Here is a 27867-nt window from a genome sequence, read left to right on the forward strand (position 1 = left end):
AGTGTGAACACAGTGGAAAATTACCGTGGAATTAAAGAAGGAAGCCCATCAACACCCATCTATTAAAAGTATGCAAATATGCTCTGGCAAAACTGCAGACACCCTGGCAAATCACGGCCCTTAACAGCTCCAAGCTCTCGCCGCGCCCCTGCTGCCGGCACGCTGGCACGTCACTGTTCCTCTGCCCTGCAGACGAGGGAAGGGGCTTCCACGGCAAACAGCCTCTGCCAAAACGCCCTCCTCGTCCTTCCCCGTCCACGTGTGCGGCGTCATCTGACGCAATGCCAGCGAGACAAATATCACACTCTCACATCGAGACTGCATCTCTTCCTCTCAGACGCGTAGGTCTGAAGCCACACAGGAATTTATAGATCAGAACTAGCACTCCCATTCCTTATCCCAGCTTTGGCGTTCAGCGTAGCATTATTTAAACAAATAATACGGCCTCCATTATCAAACAATTTTCTACTTCTTTCTTTACTTCAGCAGATGTGAGAGGTCTGATTAATCAGTCGTGGGTTTTTTCTTTAGAAGTGTCAAATGTTGTGAAAATTCTGACTTCCGTATCAGTTTCAGGCTGAGAAGGTTGGGATTATATGTTATAACGTTATATGATATATGTGGGATTATACGATGTGAGAAATAATTTGAATGTTCCATTGCGCAAAAAAAAAAAAAAAAAACAAACCCAAACAAAAACCTCTCTCCTCACCTCACTAGTTCTAGTAAGTGCTTTAAATGGTACCATTAGCTCCAAGGAGTGTTAAGAACAGAAGAATTACCTTTCCTTCCCCACCTTAAATGCTAGCCCATGCTTCTCCCACCCTTTCTCCTGCTGTTCTTCAGGAAATATTTTCAGTGTGGTTACAACATGTGTGATCTGCCTGTGCACAGAAGGCCGTAAATCCATATTACCAAATGTTTATCCGAGCTTTTGAACATCTTCGACAGCGTGGTATCACTACCCCACAAACCTCAGGGTATACCAGCGCAGGAGAGGGAGCTAGCCAGATACCACACCGTTACAAAGAACATTTTGATCCGGGGATGTAATGAGAAGCAGGATTGCAGGAAGGCTTCCTCGGTGGCAGCTCCAGCGCGTAGGTGCAGGTGCACTGCCCAGACAGAGTGCTGAAACAATGCACTTCTGGCAGAGCGAGGACTCCAGCTTGGCTCGACGTGTGCAGCCTTCACATCCAAACCTTGTTACTAGATCAGCCTGGAATGTCATTCTAAATCCATAGTCTCCAGGCATTAATCAAGAAAGGGGGCCGGCAGGAGGGGGGATAGCCTATTTAAAACACATAGCACGGGAAAAACATACCCTCCAAAAATGCCCTATCGGTGAAAGGAATTAAGTCACTTTCCTAGCTTGTGGTCAGTTTCAGAGACATAATAAAAATAACCTGTGGGACCCATAGAGTACCTGCAGTTAAGTTGTCATCACATGCAGATGTATGGTATCTTTACTATTGCGGTGCATTACATTATTTCCTTAAATTGGTCTCATACTTCAGCCCCTGGAAAAGCACCAGAAGAATTTACTGGGGCTGCGAGACTCGGATTGCACTGAACAAGCCCCACTGGGCTCACTTGGAAAAGCACGGGAACTCCTTGCCACTCAACCATTAACCCAGGATAAAAGGGAAAATTAAAAGCTCCGACAGTCGCGCTGAGCGGCCACCCCAACCCGAGCTGCAAGCTCTGAAACCAGGCAGGGCTGGTCCTACGCTGCCGAAAGGACACCGCAGCACCCCCGGGCAAGAGCTGCGTCACTGCCACTGTCGCACCGCAGCCCAGCATCGGAGGGCACGTGACGGTGCTTTGACTGTGAGAGATTCTCATTTCCACGAAAAACACAGACACGAAGAATTGTTAAGAGGCTTCCCAGAGGAATGTCCAATTTTGTGAGCTCTCTGTAAGCATCTGTGAGCGAGAGGGGAAAAGGAGGCAGGGGGAGTTAAGGAAATTGAGAGATCAAGAGAACTGGGAAAAGACTTAAAAGAAAACTAAAGACGAGGAAAAGAAAGTCATACGCTTATTTCACGGAGGAAGAGAAGGGAGGTGTATATTGGATGACAAGAAAAAAAAAATGGTCAAAAAGGACACGACGCTTTTTAAAATTCACAGTGTTTTACATCTGAGACACATTATTCCTACTTGGCATATCCCCTGTTGGCATTAAGCAAGCTGCCCCGTCTTGAAGTAGATGAGGCTGCAACGCAACCCTCAGTCTTTCTCCTGAAGGCTTATTGACTCACGAACCAAACTTCCATCTGCTCTCCATAAGCACGGGTGCCTTCAGGATATTTTGAAAATAAAATCACTACTGTGTGTCATATAAAGATTTTCACGAACATAAATACGAACTCTGTGGTGCAAACAAACAAAAAAAGATTACCTCTCCCCACCCACCTTTTTTTAAGTAATCAAGAGAAGCACAGAGAAATACATTATCTATCCACGCAGATCTCTGCCAGAGGCCAGGAGTTTGGTTTCTTGACCTTCCCAATACCTCTGAAGAGATGCAGACTTAAAGCTTGCAAGTACTGCAATACGGTGGTACGAAAAAGTGATACAGTCAGCGTACACTGCTTATAAAGCGCGCATTCCTTTTAACAATACTTGTAGAAGCAAACTGAAAATCACTCCAACTACACTAACTCAGTTTTGATGAAGTATCTTTGACACGACCATTGCGGCCAAAAAAGAAGATCCTATAAAATGCTGTTGACTTTTATGTAAATACTTACTTTTTCACTGATGCAATCTAAGGATGAGTGGTGAAATGATGAGGAGCATAAGACATTTCCATACACAGAAAGATTAACTGGCCTAACGCATGAGAAAAGACAAGGACACGGCATCACAATAATCCAAAAGTAAGGGAAAACACAGCGATACCGAACAAGAACTTTTAATGGGAAATACTTTTTTGTACACGATCAAATTACTTGCGGACCTCTGCTGCACCACAGGAGATAAGTAGATTCAGTTCAGGGTACTGATGAATTTTTCAGTCAAATGTTTATTTCAAGACCCTGATTGTTCAGACCTCACCAAGGACGTGGGAAATCCAGTTGCATATCCACTCTTCGTTGGATCTTTAATTATTGACATAGCTCAGACAGGAGACCTTGAAAAAACGCGGCCACAAAAGCCAGTGATCGCCAAGTTATTCTGAGCTCATTAGGGGTCGTTCTCTGTCTCTCCCTGCCCCTTTCCCCCTCTCTTTGCCCACCAAACATTTTCAAGATACTAGGTCTTTTCCAAATAATAGTTTTGGAAGTTTTAGGGAAAGCTTTTCGAAGGAGTTAAAACAGATCCCTCAACGGATCCCTCCCTCGGTATTAATTCTGGTTCCTGGAAGTTAACCATCAAGAAACAACCTGTGGTTCCTTCAGCCAGGCACAGGTACGGACTATCTGTCACGGGGACCGGGGCTTCACCCTGCTAAGCATTAGCGAGAAATTCTGTTTATGGCAAGACGTAGTGATTCTCCAGTTAAACTTTAACAGCGTCTGCCACAAATGCACAGCTTTACCTACAGCAGCTGACAACCAAAGCAATACCATTACTTATCAACACAATACAGGAGAACTTTGCCATCATTTTCACTAGGATATGGCTGGCAACTAAAGAAAGTACTAGTTATTCCATACAACCATCCGTTAAAAAATCTGGACATACCGACTTCAGCCACAGCTATTTCCTGGTCTAACTAGAAGGAAAAAGTGGTTTCTCAGACACCTGTGTGTGGCAGAAATCACACGCTGCCTCAGGATCACCACACAGTGCTCTGGCTGACGTCGATATGTCCCGACAACAAACCAAAAGCACAAAGTTTCCAGAGAAGTACTCGCAAAACTATGGGACGCTGCAGCTTCATTATAAACATCCCTTTGATGTCCATTACTAATGAACAATACCCAGATCAGCCACCACAACGCAAACTAAAGCTACGCCTGCACGGTCAGAGCAGATGTGTTGAGGTCACGCTGTGCTGGCCAGGCCTGCCGCCCTAGGTGGGTGACACCCTGCGCTCGGCTCTGTGCTGCCTCAACTCCTCTCCCTCCACCCTCTACACACTCATGCTTTCTAACATAATTTTTAAATCAACAATGCAACTAATCATGGTGCACCGCATTTTAGCTTACGTGCTTCTTAACTTTTTATATGCACATTCAGTAATTAAAGCCCCAATCTAGGGTGCTTATTCAGTTTTCTTGCTTGGAAAAGCATGTAAATACACGCTTTAAGTGTTTCTCTAAATACGGAAGCAGTTAACTGAATGCCTAATTATGTCCCTTGTTTGGGACCTCACCCTTTAGCTGTTACTGTTTCTTATATTATTAATTACACCGCAGCCAATGCCAGGAAGCCCGTTCTGGTGGGCACCTTAAAGGGGCCTTTAAAAATGCAGCTTGAGAGGGTTAGGCACATTCTCCATGCGTGAGATGTGGCCGTGTTTGCGGCACGTTGACTGGCAGATCTTACGCAAACAACGGGATAATTTAGACGAGCTTGACAAAAACCAGCCCGACAGCACCAGCACATATCTTTTGTCAGCAGTGCAAAGGTTAATTCAGTATCTTTTCTGGTCCACATTAAGAGAGAACTGAGGCTGGTGGGAAGATGCGCGGCTACCTGGTGAGGCAAGATATATAGGGTTTGATCTCGTGGCCTGCAGAGCTCCCTTGGAATGAGCGAACGCACAGGGAAGTAGTGCAAAATTGTTCCCTTTATTTTCAGGGAATCAGCAAGAGGAGAAAGAGCTATCGTGTTTAGGTCCGACTGCCTTACGCATCTGTCTGTGCACCGTAACACTGTCTTCACACGTAAGCAGCTGTGAATCATTTCTGATTCTCAAATTGCACACAGAAGCTTCGACCCAAATCACATTCCAGGCAAGCGCTAGGCCAGTTTCAATTTTCCGAGAGGTTCTTCCTACCGTTCTATTCTTTCTGGTGATAGTACAACTGCACCGACAAGGAAGGCAAGGTAGCCTTTCCCCTACAACACAATTTTTTCTCTCCTAAGATTTTAGGGGTTTGAAGTTTCCATTTCCCTACTTCAAATGTATACAGTTAGTTTGTTCAAAGCTGTAAAAAGCCAGTCTTTCCTCTTAAGAGACTTTATCTTTATTAGGAGACTGAAGTTGGAATTGAAAAAAAAGAGAGAAATTAAAAGTGAAAAGTAATATTTGCTGTATTTAAATACAAGCCAGATGTGGAAGTATACGTCTCCAAATTAAACATTTACTGAGTTGGCAGCAATGGAATTTTCTTCTCACACAGGCAAAGGTCAAGTCTGAATGTGCTCTCCTTTCTACCTACGTGTCTATCTGTCACTTGCTCTCCCTTGCCCTGCATAGCTAAGCGGCGGTTAAGAATTATCGCCTGGACTTCTGCACAGCCACTCCTCCTGCCGGCACAACGGCATCACTTCATCTCCAAAAGATTTGAAGACTATGACGAAAAAATCCCGGATGCCAAACATGAGACAACAATGTGCATAAGCGGAAACCTAACGGGTGACTGACTAAGCCATAAATACTACTGAAAGAAACAATAGTGCAGGTACTGAAAATCTTCAAAAATCAGGCCACACTATCTGTGAGTTAGGACGCTAAGTCTCATATATGATCAATACCCTTATACAAGGAAAGGACTCGGGAGCCACAGATGAACAGCAAAAAGAACTTTTTTCCCCTCATATGGCTAAAGAAAGGCTCCAGCCGACACGCCTGGAGCGACACCAGCCTTCACTGGCTTCGTTCTCATCTGGGCTCTCTAGTTTCACACCCTTTGCCACCCATTTCCCCAAAGTGTCAAAAGCAGCTAGCTTGGTATTACCAGGATATTGGTCAACAAACACAAAACACAGTTGTAACCAAAGACACAGATGGTTTTGTAAACATTAAGTATGGTGACAAACAACCGAAAAACCCTGTATCTACTTTTTGTGAACTATAAAACAAAGTACTGCCCTTGTCAAACTGTTTGAAACCAGTGTCTCTTTTCTAAGAGATCCAATGAAATTTATTCTATCAGTCACAGCAAAGTTCTTCAGAAACTGGGATGTTGAAGAGAGGTATTTTTTTTCTCAACCCTGAATTCTTTCACGCTGTAATATTACCAGCAGTATGGCAATCCCTGCAAATCAGGGGGTGGAGTCTGTCTAATCCTCTCCAAGACTAGAGATTGCACATTTTGCAAACTCAGAAGTTTTTACCTTTTTCCTGAAATGAAGCTTGCACTTAACTTGTGGTCTACATCCATAGCATCCAATCGTTAGAGACGCTAACAAGCTTCTGATCTGCAGGCATTCAACGCTACCGAGAAGCTGACTTCTCTCGCATTAGATGGGGTAGCTGGCGAGTGACACGCCAAACGGATGACGAGTGGGGTCTGCAGATGTGCACCAAGAGCGAGCTACCGAAGGGTTTCCCTTTCAGAGCCAACTGAAGTAAACACACCACCAGGGCGACTGCAGAAAGGGCTAAATGTGGAACTTTCAACACACGGTCAACCTCCTGTTGTGTTTGCAAAAAACCCCCTCCCGATCAACAAAACAGAAAACACCAAAACAAACACAGCCTGTTTTCCTCTGACACCCGTTCAGCATCCTGCTCCCTGAAAGCAGGTCCACAGTAACAGGTGTCACCAAGTACAGGCTCACGCTGCCTGTTATAGGTGACCTGCTCCCACCTCTAGCCGCTGTAATCAATTAATTTATAGGCAGCCACAGAGCATGCCCTGGCTAGGGAAAAACAGTTTCCAGAGGCTTCGGGCTGGATTCTGGGATTACCACAACCGCTGCATGTGGGTCGCTGCTGCCTCGCTGCTCCCGGGGCACAGCTGGGGCGCAGCTGGAGTTCAGTTCGGCTCCTGCCGCCTGCTCTTCGAGGGAGGAGAAGTTCTCTGCACATCTTCCGCTTGGCACAGCAGGACCGCCCGTGCCGCAAAGCGTGAAAACGCAACTTATTCCCTCTCAGCTCTTGCCTGGGTAGGCAGGGTAGGAGCAGCGCTCTTCTGTCAATTGCTCTCAGATCTGCAGGGCATGGGGTACGGCAGGGAAGGGAGAAGTTGCCTCTTGCCCCATGCTTGGGAACGTGCCGCTGGCCATGATTAGGCCTACAGGTCTTTGCAGATTAACAGATGGTATCTTAGAATATACCTGACAATAAAATGGGAGGGAATTCCAACCCCAGTTAATGAATGACTGCCAAATGCTGCGCCCACTTGCAGCCACAACAGACCGCAGCTGAACTACTAGAGGAGAAGGGCAGAATCTGATGGGATGGTTCTTGGCAATAACAAAGAACAACACGCCGTGTCTGAAAGCACCCGTGTGTCATGAGGCACTTCTATCGCGGACGAGGTGCATCACCACAAAGCCCTGAATGCCGGACCTCCCATGCTCAGACTGATGCGTGCCGGGGCCAAAACCAAACGAGTTTCACTGCTGATGAGATAAGTAAGTGATTTCAGACCTTTAATTAGTTCAGGGGAAAATCTAGGACCCGTGTTCTACAGTAAATGGCTCCTTACCTGGCTCTGTTTTAGAAAAGAATGTGCTCGCTAGTAAGAAGAAATGAAAACACTGCAACAACAAGCCAAGCGTGAGGATAAAATGCTACGGTGTACAATATCCGATATGCCGTATCTAGCACGCTGCTACAGAAAACTAATGAAAACCCAGGGCAGGAGTTCACACAGAATTGAAATAGCACAATACTACTGTAAGACGTTCATTTCATCCTCCTTCATTAGGAGAGGTGCTCAAAGTACGGCTGATCAGACAGAAGGCAGCCCGAACTTCGCCTTTTGCTGTGCTGCTTCATTCACAGAACTTTTTTGGTATGGTTCCATTGAGCGAACATTCTCCATTTTCTTTGAACAAATTGTATTACACTTGTTTCTCATCAGATTACATAAATTAGCTGAGAGGGTATGGATTCAATTACAGTCCAGATTCCAGACCTCTTAAGAACTGACTGCCTAACACATTCCTTTCATTTAATAAACTGGAACCAAATGAGGATTATATCATATAAATAATACTCCCTCGATAGGGCAATGCAATAAAATGGCAAATATACTCAGAGGAACCGCGTAGATCAAATACAAGAGCCTCTGATATTACCCACCGGACTTAAAGTATGAATATCACACAAACTTAATTGTTCATTACTTTTACTTTGCATTGTGAACAAGAATCTGATTCAGAGGGTACTTAAGACCAAGTTTAGTATCTTCTGACAGCCTCAGACAGCTAAGGAAAAAATATGCCGCAGCAAAGTATGGATTTCCATATTTAAAAGATAATTTGATAGCTCTGCACAAGATAGCAAGCTCTCCTGCAAAATGCAAGATTTACAATCTCCCAAGGGACTAAGAGTAAATACAACCAAGAGTAACAGCTTTGTAAAGCTCTGAGTGAGGCAGCTTCCCAAACTGACTTGTTCTTAAAGAAGGCAGCATTTTGGAACAACTTAAACTGATACGACAACTTTTAGGAACAACTGCTTTTGACAGAAATAGCCAGTCTTTCAGCCCGAGAAGTAGATATGCCATCTATAGTCGGACATTTTTATACTTGCGTAAATGTGTAAGTATCCAGAGAAGAAAAATGTGATGAGAAGAATTAGATTCGGAGCTCGACAAGAGATTCAAAGCTGAGGGCACAAAATTACACATACAGTCAAATTATCCCCATTCACAAACAGCATTCTTGACACATTTTGAAGAAGCTGGGTAGAAAACAAAGAGGCAGAGGAACAATGCTGCCAAGATGAAGGATGACCGTTAAATGTACAATTACCTGTAAGAAAATTCTTTTTAGACTACTGAAGAATGGCTGAAGACACGTTTTGATGACAGGCTATGTAATTACAACTTGTCGAATCCTAAAGCTGTATTTAACCTGGCATGCAACTACAAATACAGGATCCAGCAGGTGAAGTTCAAATTTAAGACTCCAACCAAGAAACAGGATGTTTTTACCTACTCAATAAAAAGGTTTTCAGGGGACATGGTAAGTTCTCTGCCAACGAGAATCTTTAAATCAGTACAGTACTAGCCAAGTCTTTCTTCCTGGGCTGCTTCGTGCCTGTCCTCTATCTGTCCAACAGCATTCTCAACGATAACCACGAGAGACAGCGCGAATGAAACGCGCCGCTCCGAAAACACCTAACTGATGCAAAATGGGGTGCCCGGAAATTCCAGTGGACCACGGCATACATAAATGTCATCAGAGATTTTCTGTGCAGAGATGGGGCTTTTATGAAAAAGCAGCTTGTATACGCGACACATCAAGAACCGCACCATTTAACATAAAGTGAAGGCTTTTTCTTTAGTCAATGTACAATGCGCTAAAACTTCAAGATATACAGGTATAATTAGATATATATTTACATATCTGTATATGAACCTCACGAACTACAGTGCATACATTCACACATATAAAAAATAAAACAAACTAGCCTTACTGGCACTGCGTATGCTTTACCTTAACTTCCCTTTATGTTCAGCTGGAAAGTTCAAATGCAGTTTTGCATGGGTTACATTCTAATTATAAAATCCCATATATAAGTAACGGTCTACCCCCCGCGCCACCCTTTTTGGTTTTTAACAAAGAGGTTAAATGAAATAGCACCTGAAGCTATATTCTGCCACTAGAAAGAACGAACATAGTGAGCCATGCATGAAGTTTGCAGTGTATCCTGGTTTTGACAGAAGGGAGGGAAAAAGAGGCTGAAGCATACAGTAAATGAGAATTTTTCAACTCAGAATAACCAGGACTAAGGACACCTACTGGATACAACAGTGACATTTCTTATTGGACACGACAACAATGATTTAAAAAGGCTTATTTATGAGTCGCTAACAAAATCCTAATACGTAGAAAGAACGTACTATGCAAAGCAGACGCAGTATTATGTTCACTCCTGTTCTTAATTCAGTCATAAACAGCAACTGTCTGTTCATCCCTGTGATTTAAAAGCGAAAAATCAGGATTTTTGCTTCCCATTCTCAGGTAGTGCTGAGAGATTTCAGTATCTCTGCCTTATGACTGACATCTGCTGTCCCGTGAACGAATAACACAAAACCTTCACCGGCCCACTTGTCCCCTCCAACACTCTTTGCTGCTTTCTCGCTCCATGACACATACCAGAGTTTGACTGAACAGTATTTGCAGCCATTTGCGTTACAGAAAGCCACTCTCCGAAAAGTGAGAAAATGCATTAAACTCCTTTGTACTAGACACCTTTTCACCAGGAGACAGTAACTGCGCATGACACTGCAGCTAGTTGTCCGCAGTTCTTAACCTTCTAACACACGTGGGAAGAGAAGACTCTCATCATGATTCACAACACCAGTCCACTGAAAGTTTTACCATCTCTTCCGCCGTGTCCAACAGCACCTGCCTGCCGGATCACATACTGCTTCGGTGCTAAGCACGGTCCCAGGCCTCAGTCAGACTGCAAGCTTTGCTGCACCAAGCCTTTTCAACTTGGCCTCCGCCAAGAGAAGTGCACAAACATCTCTCATATGTCTATCTCCGGGCTCTCGTACCCAGGGTGTACGTTAAGGAAAACACATTCTTCAGTGAGAAAGCTCATCGATGATGTTTCTCGTTAGTCACAGGTAGCACACCATCTTATTTGCCACTGGAAGACCCCTGCGGGCGGCCCACTTTCAAAGCAAAGCACCCTCCCGTGGACTCTGTGGAGAGCAGGCAAAGCTGCAGATGTTCCGGCGATCGCTCACTGCAGCTGTGTGGCCTGTGCCATCTCCAGAAGCGTGCTCTAGAGAGCATCGCTCCAGAAGCGATCATGCGTGATCGAAGCACGTCGCTGTTTACGGACTCCTCAGGGTAACAAGAGATGCAGAGACCGGCGACGGTTCTAACGTCCTGCTTAAGTTTTATGGTCTGCACTAAGTAAATTTGACAGGGACCCTTCTTAAAAGCGTTCTCCACAACTAGTTCTGATCACGGTGTGTGCTTTTCAGTGAAAAACGCTTTCATAAGCTATTTCCCTACTCCAAAACATTTAACTCTTTCTCTATATATTGCCTAAATACAAATAAATGAAAAGTCAAGATAAATACCTCAGATCAGTGCTCCGAGGGAAAAGTCTTTTCTTCCCACTGAAGTAGGCTTCAAAATCATCTGTTGTCAGTCTGTGGGCGTAGTCGATGTATGCAGACACCTCCTGGCGACGAGAATTTCGGTCACGAACGAAGATGATGGACTGGAAAACACAAAGGCGGCCACAAATGAAGAACAGAAACACACATACGTGCACAGAGTTCCATATAAAAATGTATTTAGAGAGTATAGGAACATTTTCAACTTCACCTGGGCCAGGCTTCTGTTAGAAATTAAGACGCTTAAATTATGGCTTATTACAGCATATTCTTAACACAAGCTTGGCAGCATTGCAGTAAAAATAAATATAAATGCAGTGTCACACAACATGCCCTCGTGTATTCCCCACGTCTCCTGCTGCCACTTCGAAAGGGTTTTCCCACAGGTCCTGGGCCGTATCCGCCAGCCCCACGCACACAATCCTAAAGCGGTCTAATGCCGTCGGACACCTATTTTTAAGCAAGGGTGGTTTTGTTTGGCTATTCTGCAACGCTACTGTCCACGCACTAATTACTGGACCAAAGTAGGAAGGGTGAAAAAAGTTATTTTCTTTGGGATGCACCTCTACAGCCAAAGCAAAACTTACTCAATTTAATATTCACAGCAGATTTTCAGCTTTTCAGAAAGACGACGGACCGGAAACTGCTTACCGTACACCTCTCTATTCTGCGCTGTGACCAGAGAACAGAGCAGACTTCGCCAGCCCTCTCTCTTGCAAGACAACCCCTGTACTGTTTCATTCCTAACAGCTAATGAGATCTAGAGCAAAAATCTGGTAATTTAAATACAAGCGAACAAACAGAAAACAAAATCTGTACCTAGAAAGAAACCTGACTAAAGCAGGGTGGCTACAAGTAGGAGAACCAATTACGCGTCTAGCTGCTGCACCTCCTTGTGTCAGCACTGATTTGAAGGTGGTGCGGAGGCACCTGGAGGACAGCGACACATTCACTCAGCAGCGGTTCCGGCTGCGAGAGATTACTTTCTGCCTTAGGGCTGAGATGCACGTCACGGACGAAGGCGCCAATGGGATGGCTTTCTATAACCGCTTGTTGCTGGGAAGCCCCGTTTCCCATTTACTCTCTACTCCTCCGTTCCTTTACCTTTTATTTGCTTTATCTTCCAGCTGAACAGAGAATAGGTTGGTGGAAGGCAATTCTTTTTCACACACGACCGCAACACAAAAAGCAAGAAGAACTGGTAGAATGAGTGTGGACTTGCAAGACAGAAGGGTTCTTGCATCCCAGGATCCACATAAGGAAAACTAACGCTGAGCGTAGAGGTTATTAGGTAGGTGAGGTATAACAGTATTTGTTAGCTGTACACGTTTGTTTTTACTCAACTGAAATCCAGTGATATTTCTTTTTTGAATGTGGGGGAAATGGAAACAATACCACATGGAACTCTTTCAAAAAACGTTTATTATTTTAACAGCAGCAGATTTCTAGAGTGTAATGGTTTATCTGGCAAGCCTTTGTTATACTTGAAACACGTTTCCTTTTTCAATTTCACATTTAATTCCATCAAAACATGTGTTGCTCATTTTGCAAGTCTGTACCGTCAACGTTGTTGATAGGAAGAGTCAGAAGAATCTCCTGTACTACATCTGACCATCTTGAAATACGTCCCCTCCCCACCCCCAGCACCTTCCGTTTTGAACAACTGGTTTATGTGTCTGGAGAGCCAGGTAAGGGCAGATATGAGGCAATGAGAAAAATAAGGTTGTCCCCAGCACACACCAAGGCAACTGTACGCTGCTTCTATGTTAAAATACAAGACTAGGTGCACATCAGGCATCTGGAAAGGGGATTCACCGCCCTTCAGAAAAGCTAGTTTTAAATGAATGCCTTGACTTGCGCAGTATGATCCAATCGTTTTGAAAAGCTGGCAGATATTATTTGCAACGTTAAACGGACAGCTACCTTTCAAGGCTCTTCCGCTTATAAAATTAATCTCCTAATATAACGTTCACACGTTATCAGCTATAAAGCAACACGGAACTACAGGCGAGCATAGATACTACCATCAAAACTGCTTTACGAACTCTAAGAGAGCAACCGGAATACCCAAACAAAAACGTTCTGTGTTAAAGGTACACTTTTGAGGACTCCTCCTCAAAACTAAAGGCCTTTGATCCTTCTCATCTCTCAACACTGCTTCCCTTCTTTCCTCATCCCTGATTCACTTCTAACCACCTATAAGCATTCATTCATTAAACTATGAATCAGCTTGAATTTTCTTAAGTTATTCTGAACTTTTTAATTGTCACACCTTTTTATACAACAGACTTGCAAAAATTTGCACTCTTTCCTCCCAAAACGATAAAGCTCCTGATTAAAAAGTAACTGAAAGACAGAATAAAAATACCATAAAACTCATGAACAGGAAAATCTCCTAAAAGTCTCTTCGGTACTCTTCCTATTTGTCACTAACACAACAAATTCTGTGAAGCACAGAGTTTGTGCTTTACACCCACCTGTGAGTTTTCAGGAACTTACATAGCAAAAGACGAAAAAGCTTTAATTTAAGACGGGGTTTGAAAGCTATGCTTACATACAGCTTTCGGGCCTAACAACTGAACCTATTGACAACTGGGGTAAATTGACTTACAATTACTACAATTTAGAGCAAAGTAGAACAGAACAGAACAGAACGGAACAGTTCAGTTGGAAGAGACCTAAAACGACCACCTAGCAACACAGAGTTCCTTTTCCTACTTTTCTGGTCAGTCGCTAGAGGCACACAGAAGCGGGGTTGCACGAAGGACGGAGGAATTCTCGTAGTTTCAGTGGAGTAAATACCAGCAGCAATCCTGCCTTCAGCACTGGCACGCAGAGATGCAAGTTCGCTAAAAGCCATGGAGTTGTGCCTCAGCTTCAGCCATAAATTTGGCCCATAAAAGCCCACGCATCCCCGCAGCAAACAACCAGTGGTACCGATGCTTTTGAGAGTCCCGCAGGGAACTCATCTCTCTTGGCTGGAGATGAACCCCATACTTTGCTGGTCAGGAAACGCATACGAGGACATGTTCCTTAGCTATGTGCAAGAGAGACACAAACCAATGGGTTCAGAAAGCCTTAGCTGCATGACTCACCCCAGAGAACAAGCGATACATATTTTCTCCCGAAGTTCAGATACGTCTCAAAAACGTGGCCTCTGCACTTGGGAGTGAGGTCAGATGTCACGCTCCTTCCAGTACTGATGCTGGAGAAGGCAGTGGGAGCGGCGTGCTTAAGGCCAGTGGTCCGAGGAGTGTTAGCAGGTGAGAGGACGGCTACTGGAAATGCTTTGAGAGCCGCCTCTTACCAGCTACGGTTTTACCGAATTCACAGCCCGCACATCCAAGTTCAAGTAAGTTATACGAAAAAAGGTCTAAGTCTTTCACAGGTGGCACAAAGGAAGATTTAAGCCCACAGAGGAGGGAGATGTGGTATTTCTAGGGGATGAATATAAATATCTCCAAGTACTTACATTTATTTATATAAATATAAATCTCTTCATGGGGGAGAGGCTGAGGCAGTGGATAAAGCTCAAGATCAGTAAACCACCATTTGGAACAGAGTAGCATCCTACATTTCGCCGCTCATCTTTCTCACTTCCATCTCCAGTGATATGTTTTTACAGTAGACAAATATTGTGGGATGCCAATGCTCTGATTACTCCGAAACCATTTGTAGCTGCTGCTTCCTATAGACAAAAGCAGAACATTTATAAGGAGCTGCACTTGCCTATGCTAAATACAGGGACACGTTCTTCAGGAGTGTATGTATGTGATCCTCGGAAAAGACTAATACCAACCTGTCACACTTCAAACCAGATGGAAGAAACCCAACAAACCAACTCATCCAGACATTTATCGATCTTCTCTAACTACACAGAATACTTGTACGATTCTATTGCCATCACTGTTTGCCTTTTAACGCACAGCCCTACCAGAGCATTCCAGTAAGTGTGTTTCTCCCACTCACCACCGATCATAGAAATCAAGTAAAATTCACAATGGCTTCACCTAGCCCAAAATCAGGTCCTATGCTACCAGTTAGAAACATTGGAAGTAGGACAGTTACACGGGGACAAACATGGAAAGAAGATCAACTCCTCAGTACTTCCGGCACAGGTAGAAACTTGAAGCACTGAGGCGTTTGATTTTTAGTTCAATGCTCACATGTTTTTTTTTTTCCCCCCAAATACCAGAGGTTCAGTTAATTTGGATGATATTCGGGGAATTTTTCCGTACCGAACCTAAACTACAAAACTTTTGCAAGACGTACACCATGGTACACGCTGCTTCCTATAAATCCATGTATTGACAAATATTTTAAGTACCAGGCGGGCCTTCTCATTCATGACACACACCCGATCAATCATGAAGATCCACTCCAGCGTCCTGCACACACTTCTAATTTGAATAGCAACCTGAGAGCTGTCTCATCAGACTCACTCAAACCAACGAAAGAAAAGCGTGTGATCTCTGTGTTGTGCTTCGAAACCATGAAAGAAAGAAAGGAAAGCCAGAAAAGCTGTTCAGGCAGGAAAAATAGAAACACAGCTTTCCTTTTGCCATCATTTGTAAACACTGCAGACTCGATTCTCACATATATTAATGCCATTATATACAGTCGAGGGGGTATAAAAGGATTTTAGAAGAGACACAAATTACATTTGCCTCCTGCTCGCAGTTTGCTTATACATCGCTAGCGTTAGGCTGAGTAAGAGTCCAGCCCATAAGTGGGCTGCTTTGAGTATTGAGTTTTCCCAGGTTTTGAAGCATGTTCTTCAAGCTGTGCTTCAAAAGCTACTAAAATCATCTCCTTAAAAGGCAGGATTGTGCAACCACAAAGGCCTTCCACCTTTATCTTAAAAGGAAACAAACTATTCTGTGCACAATTTCCACGTGATACTTGAGATAATATTGTCTATCTCGGGGTCTAGTTCCATTTGCGAGCTTTTAAGTTGTAAGAAAAAAACAAACACCACCTGCCAATGATTCACTCCTATATATGTTACTTCATGCATTGAAACACGTTTCCTAAAATTGGTTTTGATTCCCAACAAGACCTTACCACGGACGCCTAAATGCCAGGACTTGCCCATCATTTGGGGTATATTTGTACGCATCATAAAACAGGTTCAACGTTCATCAGAGACAGAAGACCTGGTTCCACTGACACTGGTGAGCGCTGATCAGACTTGCCAGGTTGGAGGAGAATTTGTTTGCATTTTTTCCTATTTTGGTAACATTACCAGAAAGAATTATGTTCCTCACGTTAAGTTAAATCTGGCTCTTTGAAATATTCCACACCCGAAGGATCGTTTCTCTCTGGTTAGAGCACTAGGGTGGAACCAAGGGACCTGCCAAACACATCGCTCCTCCATGTCCCGCTCTTCTCTTGGAGGAATCGGTACGAGTATCTGCCCTGCACTGCCGTAGTGTGGGGTTAGTCCGACCTGTGATCTTAGTCTGCTGCTGAGTAATGCTGCTTATGAAAAGAAAAGCTATTGATAGAGATTAGCCTTCTGAGAAAGACCTCAGATTTGTGATCATTCCCACATAACAGAAGGCTGTCTTCATTTTTTCGTAAGGTGATGCTGCAAATGAGCTCTCCAGCGCTCAGACCTCTTCTCTATGCTAGCAGTACAGCAAGGGCTAACATTGTTTCTAAGACCAATTAATATCCCTGGGTGGGGGAAAAACAACGGGTAGTTCTTAGGGATTAAAAGGTATGGGTGTCAATTATCTTAAGAAAACTTGTAGCTCGCCCGAAACCCTTGCCTTTCTTCTATCCCCAGTCCTCAGAGCAGAACATTCCTTCTGTGAAAGAAAACATTTTAATATGGGATTTTCTTTCAGCACCTCCTCAGCACAGTTTGTGGGTATGTCCTACGCACTAATTACAGCCATTTTATAACTGCATCCAAGGACTTCGCTGGACTGGGACCTACGAGATGGCAAATGAACTGGAGCGTGCCGCGATTCAGCTTTCTATGAAAGTATTGCAACGCAGACGTGTTCAAGTGCAGCGTAGCTGGAGAAAGAGAATATACGGGAGCATAAAGAGACCAGCCCTGCTGTCTGGTGAAACAGTCTCGTAATGCGAGTCCTTTAATAGCATGCCAGACTGAAGGTAGATGACGAGAAAGTAAAGACAGACAATATTTAGGAGTGAATTACTAATTCACTGAGGAAGCTCTTTTTATGTGGACAATAACACAGGTGGGGACCCAGGGGAACAAGCACAATTAGGCCGAAAGGGACAGGTGTAAAATACATTACCAGTTGAAATATATTTTTAATGAGTAGCAATTTATTTTTGTTGCCTAGTGTTTGGCCTTATTTGCCACCTGCAGATCACGTTACATCTAATAGAAATACCAGTGGGCAACAGTAGTCAGAGAAAGGACCTCACCTCTCTCTCTTTAAACCAGATGCTATTACCATTTCTGCTTTGCAGGTAGGAATAACTTGCTGACCTATTCTCTTGGGTAGCTGGGACTGAAAGCAGCATAAAACATGGGCTTACAGGTTGGGATTTTACCTTCTGCACAATCTGATTTGGGGTGAAGGGAGCAGAGTACAGCAGAAATGTGTTGTCCTTTTAGCAGACAGATTGAACCAGCACTAAAGCAAGCCTAGAACGCGCTCCGCGCATCCCATATTTTCATCCGGAAATACCATTCTCTTACTTATACTAACTTTGAAACGTTTCTAAAACTTGTAATATGTCTGAAATGACTTCAGTTTCCTTCTCCTATGCTCAAAAATGCCAAGCGGGCTTTTGAAAAACACCTATCTTTTACCTGCCTATTACCGTACAAAAGAAGAACAACCAAGGACTTTGAGAGTAAGAGATCGCAACAGCCTTTACTCTGCTTTCTTCTCATCTACCCAAAATAAGCAGGATGTGGTCTAAAGGTAGATGCAAATTTAAAAAAAAAAAAAAAAAGAGATCCTTATGCATACTCACACAAATACAAAATTTATGTTTGCCTTGGTTATTTTTCCTTACTTAAAGTATCTTCAAGCTCTGACCGTAGGAGTTAGATAGCATCTCTATGCACTTTCCCTGTTCAGCACCTAAATGCTGGATTCCAGCCCCAGAAAACACTGCCCGGTGCTAACCTGGGACACCAGAGCGTGCAGAAGTGCTCTTGGATATTTTATTTAGTTAGCAGAAACACAGAGACAAAAACTGTGCCGTAATATAAAGCAGTTATGCGCTGTACCTTGTACCAAACGGTAAAACTGTTCAGTGGTTCACAGAGACCTAGTTCACGCTGCTGTTGCAGGAACAGCACTGAGGGCAGACCATGCAGCTGCTAGAATCATTACTCAAGGCCCAACACCTCAGTTGTCAGATAAGGTGCAGTTTTCACCGGGGTAAGCGGAAGACTGCTGTGCTGAAGGAAGGAGTTCAGGGCTTTTGTTAGGGACTGTCTGCATTCTGTGCTTTTATGTGCCAGGCAAAGGGCATCACATGCAGCATTCAGGGGACGTTTTTGAGGCCGAGGCACCTCAGAAAGATCCTGAGAGCGAGGCTGCTCTCACCTGCCAAGTACTGCCAAGTCTAGATTCAACCCTAGCTCTGCTGTGCACAGCCTGTACCATTGTTTGTTTGGTTTTTTTTTTTTTCAAAGAGCTTTGCAGTTTGAGGATGTAAGAAAAGCAGCCAACTTGTTAGAATAATTTAAATAGGCAACTGAGATAGAGAAAACATGTTTCTCTGTCACTGGGGCCAAATTCTTTGAGAAGTCGACTGTGTGCACCCACTCTTTTCATCCGTCCGGACAGGCACCTTCACAGTTATGTCCCGAGAGCAGCCCCTGACTATTGAGACTGCAGACCCTTTGCACAAACAGCCTGAGGAAGCGCAGCCCAGCTGCTGCACTGCCTGCGGCGACGGTCCTCGGGGCCGGCCATGCCGAAGCACTCTGCAGCAGCGGCTGGGGTGCGAGTCATAGGTCCACAAGAGAGTTTGCCTTGTTTAAGAGTTCCCTGTGTTCCCCTGGTGTGGTTCTGGGCATATTTCAGAAACACAGGCACCAAGATGCATACACGCACAATAACCTAACTAAGCTTTTCTGAACCTGGGAACCAGCATTTGTGGGAAAGAACGGCTGGCCAAGAAGCAGATGTTCTAGCTTTCAACTCTTCAGGAAAAAAAAAAAAAAAAAAAAAAGAGAAAAAAGAAAAGAAGAAAAAAAGATCTGGTTACCCTTCGGAAGAAGAAATGTTTGCTACGTATGTGAAACATGTGCTTCCCAGTCCCTTACTGTTAAGTGTTCGGCAGCTGCTCGAACTGGAAGAAGCTCTGTGGACTGTGAATTTGCTTATCTATGTAAACAGGGTGTTGCCTCAGTTTGAAAACAATATTCTGGCTGAGAAGAACCTGCTGAGAGTGTGAGTTTAGATTAATTCTGTTAGCATTGAAAAAAAAGGAGCTTATTAAAAACAGAAATGCACACACAACCAAAAATTTGCTCAGACAGACATACGGAGTCAGCCTTAGCAGCAAGGAGGTAGCCACAGCCTTTGGGTTCAGCTAACGTGGAACAACGCAAGTTTTCCTGGCAGAGGAGCGTTCACTCTCCGGGTCGATGACGGATAGTTACTGCAGGTAACGCTCTGAGCAGAATTAAGGGACGTAAGGAGGAAAGCAGCAGACATATAAAAGCAGTTGTCTGTATGTAAGGAAAGGTAGGGGAGAGAAGGAAAACAACAAGAAACAAGAAAGAAAAGAAAAAGAAAAAAAAAAACAAAACCAAACTGAAAAGAAAAGCCAGTGCAGGACTCCCCCACGCCACCTGAATTTAAGTGTAGGATTGGGGAGAGGGGGGTTGCTTTTTAATTAAGACCTATCAAAAAAGAGAAGTGCAGATGCTTCCTGAAACCTTTTGGGGAAGCAAGCTTTTCTTTAAAACTACCTACGAACTACAAACCTTTTAGTAAATTCAGAAACACAAAGCCAAAACCAAAAATTAACTCAGTACATTAAGAGAGAAAGCTGAGGGAAGAACACCCAAGAACGCCCAGAAGAGCTGCCATCTCAGCCTGTTTATGCTCTCTCGAATCAACAAAATTTTTTTGAACCACCAGCTCCGCTAAGGTGCTGGCTGAGAGAGTGACTGCACCACAGTAGGACATCATGTATCACCTTATCATGACTACCATGATCCCATACGAACTGAAATAAAAACAGGGGTTTTCCAGCTGCTCAGGATAACGCTTCATGCCTGCTACAGAAACTGAGTTCCTGTGCGCTTCTTCCAAATCCCTCTGCCAAGCTCCAGCATTCAATTTTTCCATGGCATCCAGCCGAGAGGCAGGATGAAGGATTTAGGGGATGTGGGGTCACTGCAGCTCCCTGTTGTGGGGAAACCGGGGAAAAAATGGAGGCTGAGTGCCTACTCCAATGCTACAGCCATGGATGGACTTGCATGGTAAAAGAGACTTTAAAGAAGAGGGAAAACTTCACAAAAAGGATCCTTTGTCGACCAAAACCTTCCATGACATTTCATTCTTTTAAAAAAGCATCCCTGAAACTTATTTTGTTAAAACAAACTGCCTTGCAGGTAAGTCCCTAGCAAAATCTACTGAGATTCCTGGATGGTTTCACCATTTTCTCAGTATTTGCCCCATCGCTGAGCTCTGTTTGCATTAAACTTTCACCAGTTCTTGTTTTCCTCAGCTAAATGCCTTTTTTTTTTTTCTTGGCATTTCAGTTCCAACATTAGTTTAGCTCTGAAACAAACCAGAAGGAAAAAAGCACCACTAGCTTTTCCTCTCATTTCACTTCAAATACATCAGCTCAGAGCGTGTTTGATAGCCACATTATTTTACTGTCAGTAGCAAGTCAGTGGTTCTTGCATGTCAACAAATACATATACACACGTGTACTCCAAATGATCATTGCAGCTGATGCTCTGTCATAATAGTAACTTCGATATGAAATCTCAAGCATCCCCAGCAAAAAGAAATAGTCTCAACTCAAGAATCACTGGAAGGAAAGCTGACGCAAGTTTTCTTGAAGATGTGCGAGAAAAAGCGTCCTTACTCCTGTGCCTGAAAGAAGCCCAGATGGAAATCCTCCTGAGCACGCAGTGACAGCGGGCAGTAAAACCCACTTGCCTGGACTGCTCCAGCCCCCACTGTGCTGCAGGGAGCCGAGGGGCAGGAAGAGATGTTGTTATTAGGACACAAGGCTGTGCAGGAGCCCATCAAAAGCCACAGCAAGAGCTAGAGATGCTGAGATAACCCCATCACACGCAAGCAACAGGTATGGCAAGGGCCCTGGGCTACTTGTTTTTTACAGCAACGCCAATTTCTGCAGCTTCTAAGTGAAAAGCAATAGCCAAGTCTGGCTGAATGAGACAGGAAAGGCATCTTTCCTGCATCGAGACTACCGCGCGGCCACACGACACGTTCACTTACACCAGAGAAACGATCTTGTTCTGTACCCTGTCTACATGAAAACCCAGAGAACTGTACGCTAACAATAAGCGCATCCTACCAAGTCTTTACGAGCTCCAGTTCTACGGTCCACCTGTAACAAGGACACACGAAGGCAAAACACCACTTGTCAAAGGGGATTTGCTGGCTGATGGTAAAGGCAGCGGTCTGATCCTGGGAAAGCTCTGTCCTTGGGTCACAAAAACAGAAAACCAGCAGACTAAAGTCCACCACAATCTGTTCCTGTCCTGTTAGATAAACTAGCAAAAGATTTCAGCCTGGAAAGCATGTGAGAAGAAATGCAGCCTTTTTCTCCAAGAAGCTAAACTTTCAAAAGTCCATAAATATTGCTTAAAGGTTTTGGGGTGGGGGTTTTTTTCAGCTCGCTCTCCTGTACCTGCTCGATCAGAAGGGCATCAAAGTATTTTCCCTGGCAAACACCTGATTTATGAATAAATAAGTAGTGAGGCATGAGAAACTAGAATAATAAGGGTATGCCTTAAAGTCAGTGAAAGGGACTGCTCAAAGCCTGCCCAAATATTGTACCAACTGGATTTCCACGAATGAGCCTGACCCCCAGACAACGGCAGCGCTGCACAGAGGGCTCCTGTATTCACATCTTGGTCATCCTTGTTCCTCCTCTGACGGAAAGAAAAAAAAAAATTTTCTATTAATTGCCCAAGAAACCTTTCGGGGCCCCAGACCTCTCCTGCTTGACTTTCTCTCCGACCGTGTGCATCTGGGCGGACACCCAGCCAGGAGAAGTCTCCCCATAGCACACGGTCCCGCGGGTCTGCGGGATGAACAATCCCCCAGTGTTCGGTGTGCTGCAGGTGTCTCGGGGTGTCAGCTGCCTGCTATTTATTATTGGTTTGCTGTGTACAGGGAGGCAGGCCAGGCCATCACTAACAACTCTGTGCAAATGGGTCAGGGAAAGGAAAATAAAGCCTGTGCAGCGGGAACCTTTAGGGGCTGGGGTTTTGCTGGCAAGGCTGGCCTCGTTCCTCTTTAGGTGCTACTTAAAAATTGCTACTTGTTTGACTTGGAAGCGACTTCACATAGCTGGGGCTGTGCGAGGCATGCGACGCAGGGAAACCAGCTGGAGGCAGGTGTGCTGCTTTTTTATTTCAGGTCGTACTGGAGGAACACTTCCTCTGCCCAGTTCTGAGAGGTTTTCTTTTTAGAAGTCTGTTTATATAATTTGTTTTCCAGTGGAGAAAAATCACTGTAAAAATAGTAAAGGATTCATTTGCATATCTTTGAACTTGGGGGGGGTTGGTTTGGTTTTTTGTTTTTGTTTGACAGAAAAAAAGAGAGAAAAGACCTCTTACAACTACATGGACAAATATAAGCAAATACTTTTCCAAATTCCAAATCTTTTCCTATTTTCCACTGACCTAAGAATAAAACACGATCTGTGCCGCCCCTTCGGTGCTGATAACGGTTGCAGAATCTCTGGCAGTTACATTTTTTCTTGGGGGGATTATAAAACGGGACTCACATGTAGCTTTGGGATTAGACAAATAGCTCAACTTCAGCAAACCAGATGTCTCTAAAGCCGCTGTTTAAGACATGGCTGAGGGAGCATGCTGGCAGTGCAAACAGAGCGCAGGCACGCTGGTCACAGGCCTGGGGACTGCAGCTGAGGGAAGGTCACACAGACGGGCTGTCAAAAACAGCCTGGGAAATTAAACGAGGAAAACAGATCTCCCTGCTTGCACTGCTGGATGAGCAGAGGCACCCCGGCCCGGGCGCCGCACGGGGCTCTGGCTGGGTGTGCACAACCCAGCGGAGCGACCTGAGCATCTTCCCCTGGATCGGGGCTTTGTCTCACAAGACGTGGAGTCCGTCTTGGCCAGCAAATCTACAAAACTCAGCATTATTTTGTTCGCAACAGACATAACCTGTGCTCACCCCAGGATGTCCCACTGCCTTGGCAAACACGTTGTTTTGACAACCTACAGCTCCAGTCATCGAGGCAAACCACAGGGCCAGGGCTAGTCTGGACTCTTCTGCTCTTGGGCAACAACCCCCCAGAGCAATTTACTTTCAGAGACTCTGTTACATAGAGAAGTCCTCCCCTAAGGAGATACATATACACAATTCACTACGATACCAGAATGTCCTTATTTTGTACCAGACCACCTAGCTAAACAGGAATCAACGAACACCTTAAAAAAGCAACAAGTTGCATAGAATTTAACAGCCTTCCTCTTGAACGGCAAGGACTGAAATGAATACATCACCCCCTCGCGCTCTGGGGTCATCTTTACTTCCGTAATAACAACTTCAAGGCAGTGATTCTGCTGACACAAGCAAGTGTTTGCTTTTCTGAGGCCTCCCCTTGCTACTCCTTGGCCTTCTGGGCAGCTGGAAAACTAGCTGTGTTTGGCAGGTGCAGAGGGGCCAACCCGTGCTAACATCTACAGCGACCTCCTTCTCCAGAAGGAGCAAAACGAGCTCTTTCCTGAATTTATTCACACCAAGGTACAAATGGGCAGTTTACTAAAACTGATAAAATGTCATTTCTCTTGATGCCAATTCTGATGAAACCTAGGAGGGACAAGAACGGCAAAGGAGAGCAAGCAGAAATCAAAAACCGCAGGGGGAACATACTCTGATAACAAAAAACAGGAGGGCTGAACTCCAGGTATGATGACAGCAGCTTCTAGTAGCTGCCGTGGGGTTCACAAACATTTGCTGTGCGATCACATACACACTTCAACTCTCCTTAAGTTATGAGACCTGAAGGACCACTGCAAAAATTCCTGCCAGATAGAACAAGCATTCACTGATGGCTCAAGGTTTATATGATACAGTTAAAAAACAGCTTTACTGAGGTCAATCAAAACAAAACTAAGATCCCTGGCCCTAGAGAGCTGCATAAAACTTAAAAAGCAGATCAAACATCCACCAAAGTCCTCAAGCCTCCACAAAGAGGGGAAAAAAAAAACCCAACCAACCAAAATGAACTAAAAGGAGAAAGACAGGAAAGGAAGTAAAATCAAAGCAAAGCAGCAGCATCTTGCTTTTAATGTATGAAAGTTTTGATGGTTTTGATCATATAAAAGCATACTCATTTCTTCCTGTCACCAGGCACAGAAGTCAGTTGGGCTGTTGATTTTGAAATCCTAATTAAAAATAAATTTGACATACACCTGCCTGACGCTACGTGATCTGCTCAGGGTCTAAGACTTCTCAAAGGCACCTCTCTGATTCCACCGAGTTTTCCCCGACTCGAGGGCAGGTCAAGCCTGACCTGTGCTGCCAGCTCCCAAGCCCTGTCCTGCACAGCCACCTGCAGTGCCTCCCTTCCAACCACGCTACTTCTCCAAGAGAGGAGAAGAATTTCCAAAACTAATAGCTTTCTCCTCTTCCCCTCCCCCCCCCCCCTTTTTTTTTTTTGTAAGGAGTGACCTTTTAAAACAACCCACCTGTCTAAAGAACACTCCTTCCAGGTATTTGTCAAGGATATTTGAACAGATTTGACCGTAATGAATGCCATGCCTCCAACTGTTAAAATGAACTAGTCGTCCCCAGACTTCCTTTTTTTTCCTTTTTTAAAATGCTGTTTACTGAAACGTTCATAAAAATCCGCCTGGCAGCCTCAGGGCTTGAACCTCAGCTGTATACCCTGTGTGTACTTAACACTGGCACTGCTGGAAGAGACCAGGAAGAACTTTTCACTTTTGCATAGGATTGGTTACGGATTCATTACCCAACTCTGAGAGAGGGGAACAGGCCACGGTCCATGATCTCATGGTTCTGCACGGATGTGGGGCAGTGGTAGGCTCTGAAAGGACTCAGAAGTTTGCACACTCTTCAGGGTAGGGAGCTTTTCCTAACACCTGTCGTTAAGCTGTGGAAGTTGTTGACAGATTTTTCTTAATAAATACCAAACCTAACACCCAGAGAAATGGTACGCTGAGCATCCGGCATATTTTTCCTGCCACTTCACTTGGGTGGAGCACCCCGATTCACCTCTGCTCTCAGCAACTGCTGACATATTCTGAGGAAGGCACCAGGGAAGTTAATTTCTCTCTTAGCATTCCTGCTAGTAAGATTTTCACTTACATGAAACCTACATTTAAAAAATATACTTCAATTACTTCCAACACCACCGAAATTCACCTGCTTCTGTCGTGGAAGGAGAGAAACCAAGCCATCCGTCCAAATGAGCACTGGGAAATGGTCAAAAGGGAGAATGCCTTGCAGAAGGCACAATCGCAGTATGAATAATCAACAAAAAGAGAAGACAGAACCAGGACTGAAAAAAGCAGCCTAAACTAACTAAAGACCCCAAAAGCTCATGCTGAAAACAAAAAACAAGGAAACAATCTGAACGCAACCTAATTACTGACTTCAGAAGACGACGATCTGACTTCTTAATTGAACCCCCCGGAGCTGAACTCTGCTGATGCCCTTTACCACACAGGTAGGACAGCACATGGCACTAACTACTTGGGAACTGGCATTAAAACTGCACCAGACATGTAGAAGTATCTCAGCATGATTAGCGCTTAGATTAAGACTTCACTTTGGGGTTGAACTGTTCCTTATCCGCACACCTGTGGTATCTACAAATACTACATAGCATGAAAATCACATCACAAGCAAAACCTCGTACCCCAATCTTCTCTGGGTTTGATGCAAGGCTTGTGAAAATCACCAGAAAGATTCCTCTCCGCTGCAGAAGTCAGGCCAAACTCAGACATTCACAGCTCTTCTAGTCAAGTACAGAAATGGCACCTCCGGAACTCCATTTTTACCCACCCTTGTGTTTTACACCTGTGGTTTTTTTGACAGAGAACTTAATTACTCTATGAACAACTCCTCATGTGGTGAAAGCAAACCAGGCTTCCTCACCGAGCACCTTCCGACTGGTGCAGGACGATAACTCCCAGTTTAAACACACGCTTTACTCCAGCCAGAGCAACGCCAGCGTGGCAAATCCACGTGCCCGGTGAACAACGCGAGCCGAGACGTGGCACAGTCATGCAAAGCAGACAGGCTCCGTAAAGGTGATAAATCCTTGGGGAGCATAAAGCATCAAATAACAGCAGAGATTGGATCGATGCCTGCACACTGCAAACGTGCTGCCGAGAGCTAGGTTAACTTAGGCCAGGAGTGAAGCGGGTGCCATTTGCAACAGCAACGGTTAATTTAAAACACATCTCCGTGGCAAAAAATCTGAAGCGGCCGGCTAGCATAGCCTAGCTTAAGAGCTGCTTCAGGGGCTGGGGAAAGCTCTCATTTGAGCAGCCCTTCCCTGTAGCCCTGCAGCAAGCATCCTCCCGTTTCTCAGCGTGTGGATTTGTTTCACTGAACTCCCACTCCAGCCCATGATGGTGCAAACACCACACCTCCCGCCACACTCAGAAGAATGCCCGGCAAGTCCATCTACCAGCAAAATCACAAGATGGAGATCCCTTCCCATGTAATTACAGGGCGGTGCCACTGTGCAGATGTCTTTATGCAAAGCTTCGGCAGCCCACAATTAACCAGAAGAATCCTGCAGCAAACGTGGTTGGAAGAACAACAGCAACAAAAAAAAAAAACCCACAAACCAAAAAACCGCCACCCTACCCCACCCCCTCCCCCCAAAAAGACAAGTTTACCCTAAATTTGACAGAACAGCCTATAAATAGCTGTAGGGCCTTGTCGAGCACATCTTTGCTGTCATTCCTCCTAAAATATCATGTCAGTGGGATTTAGTCCCACGTGTGTATTTTCTGTTGGAAAATAGCCTCACTAATACGTCTTAAAGATGTCTCACTGCTCTCTGCCTCGCATCTGGAAGGTATGCACGTGGATTTATAAGGCTTATGTGAAGCATAAGTCAGCGGTTAATCCATTTGATTGTAAATCATGTGACTATGTACTGCGACCACATTAAAACTCTGCCATCAATAAAAAAAAAGGGAAAACTAGAGCTAACCTATAATTTTGGTTGACTGAATCAAGCCTATTCCATGGTCTCACACGCATTTGGTCCCAGATCTGTCATACAAAGGAGATGCTTGACAGTCACATCTTTAATGACTTAAATGTGCAGCTCATGGGGCTGACAGGCTGAAGACTTTTCTCCCCTCAATAGTTATTTACTTGACAAAAGAAAAAAGAGAAAACTGAGCACTGGCATCATAAAGGGTGCCAAAGTGGGAGAAGTGACTTATCACAGTTGCAGCCTCAGGCTAAAGATGGAGCGTTGGAAATAAGGGTGAGGCTTAAACATCTTTGGCAAGACTTCTGGTGACTTCATG

The 27867-nt window shown here is 44.5% G+C and overlaps 1 protein-coding gene across 1 annotated transcript in view; it reads right to left on the reverse strand.

Moving 5' to 3' along the window:
• CFAP299 (cilia and flagella associated protein 299) overlaps window positions 1–27867 on the reverse strand; it is a 230785-nt gene that overhangs the window by 16718 nt on the left and 186200 nt on the right. The window contains 1 exon segment of the mRNA XM_052811426.1: window positions 11118–11260. Coding sequence (XP_052667386.1) covers window positions 11118–11260 — 143 coding nt within the window.

The sequence above is a fragment of the Harpia harpyja genome, chromosome 2 (assembly GCF_026419915.1).
Source record: "Harpia harpyja isolate bHarHar1 chromosome 2, bHarHar1 primary haplotype, whole genome shotgun sequence".
Classification (NCBI taxonomy): Eukaryota; Metazoa; Chordata; class Aves; order Accipitriformes; family Accipitridae; genus Harpia; species Harpia harpyja.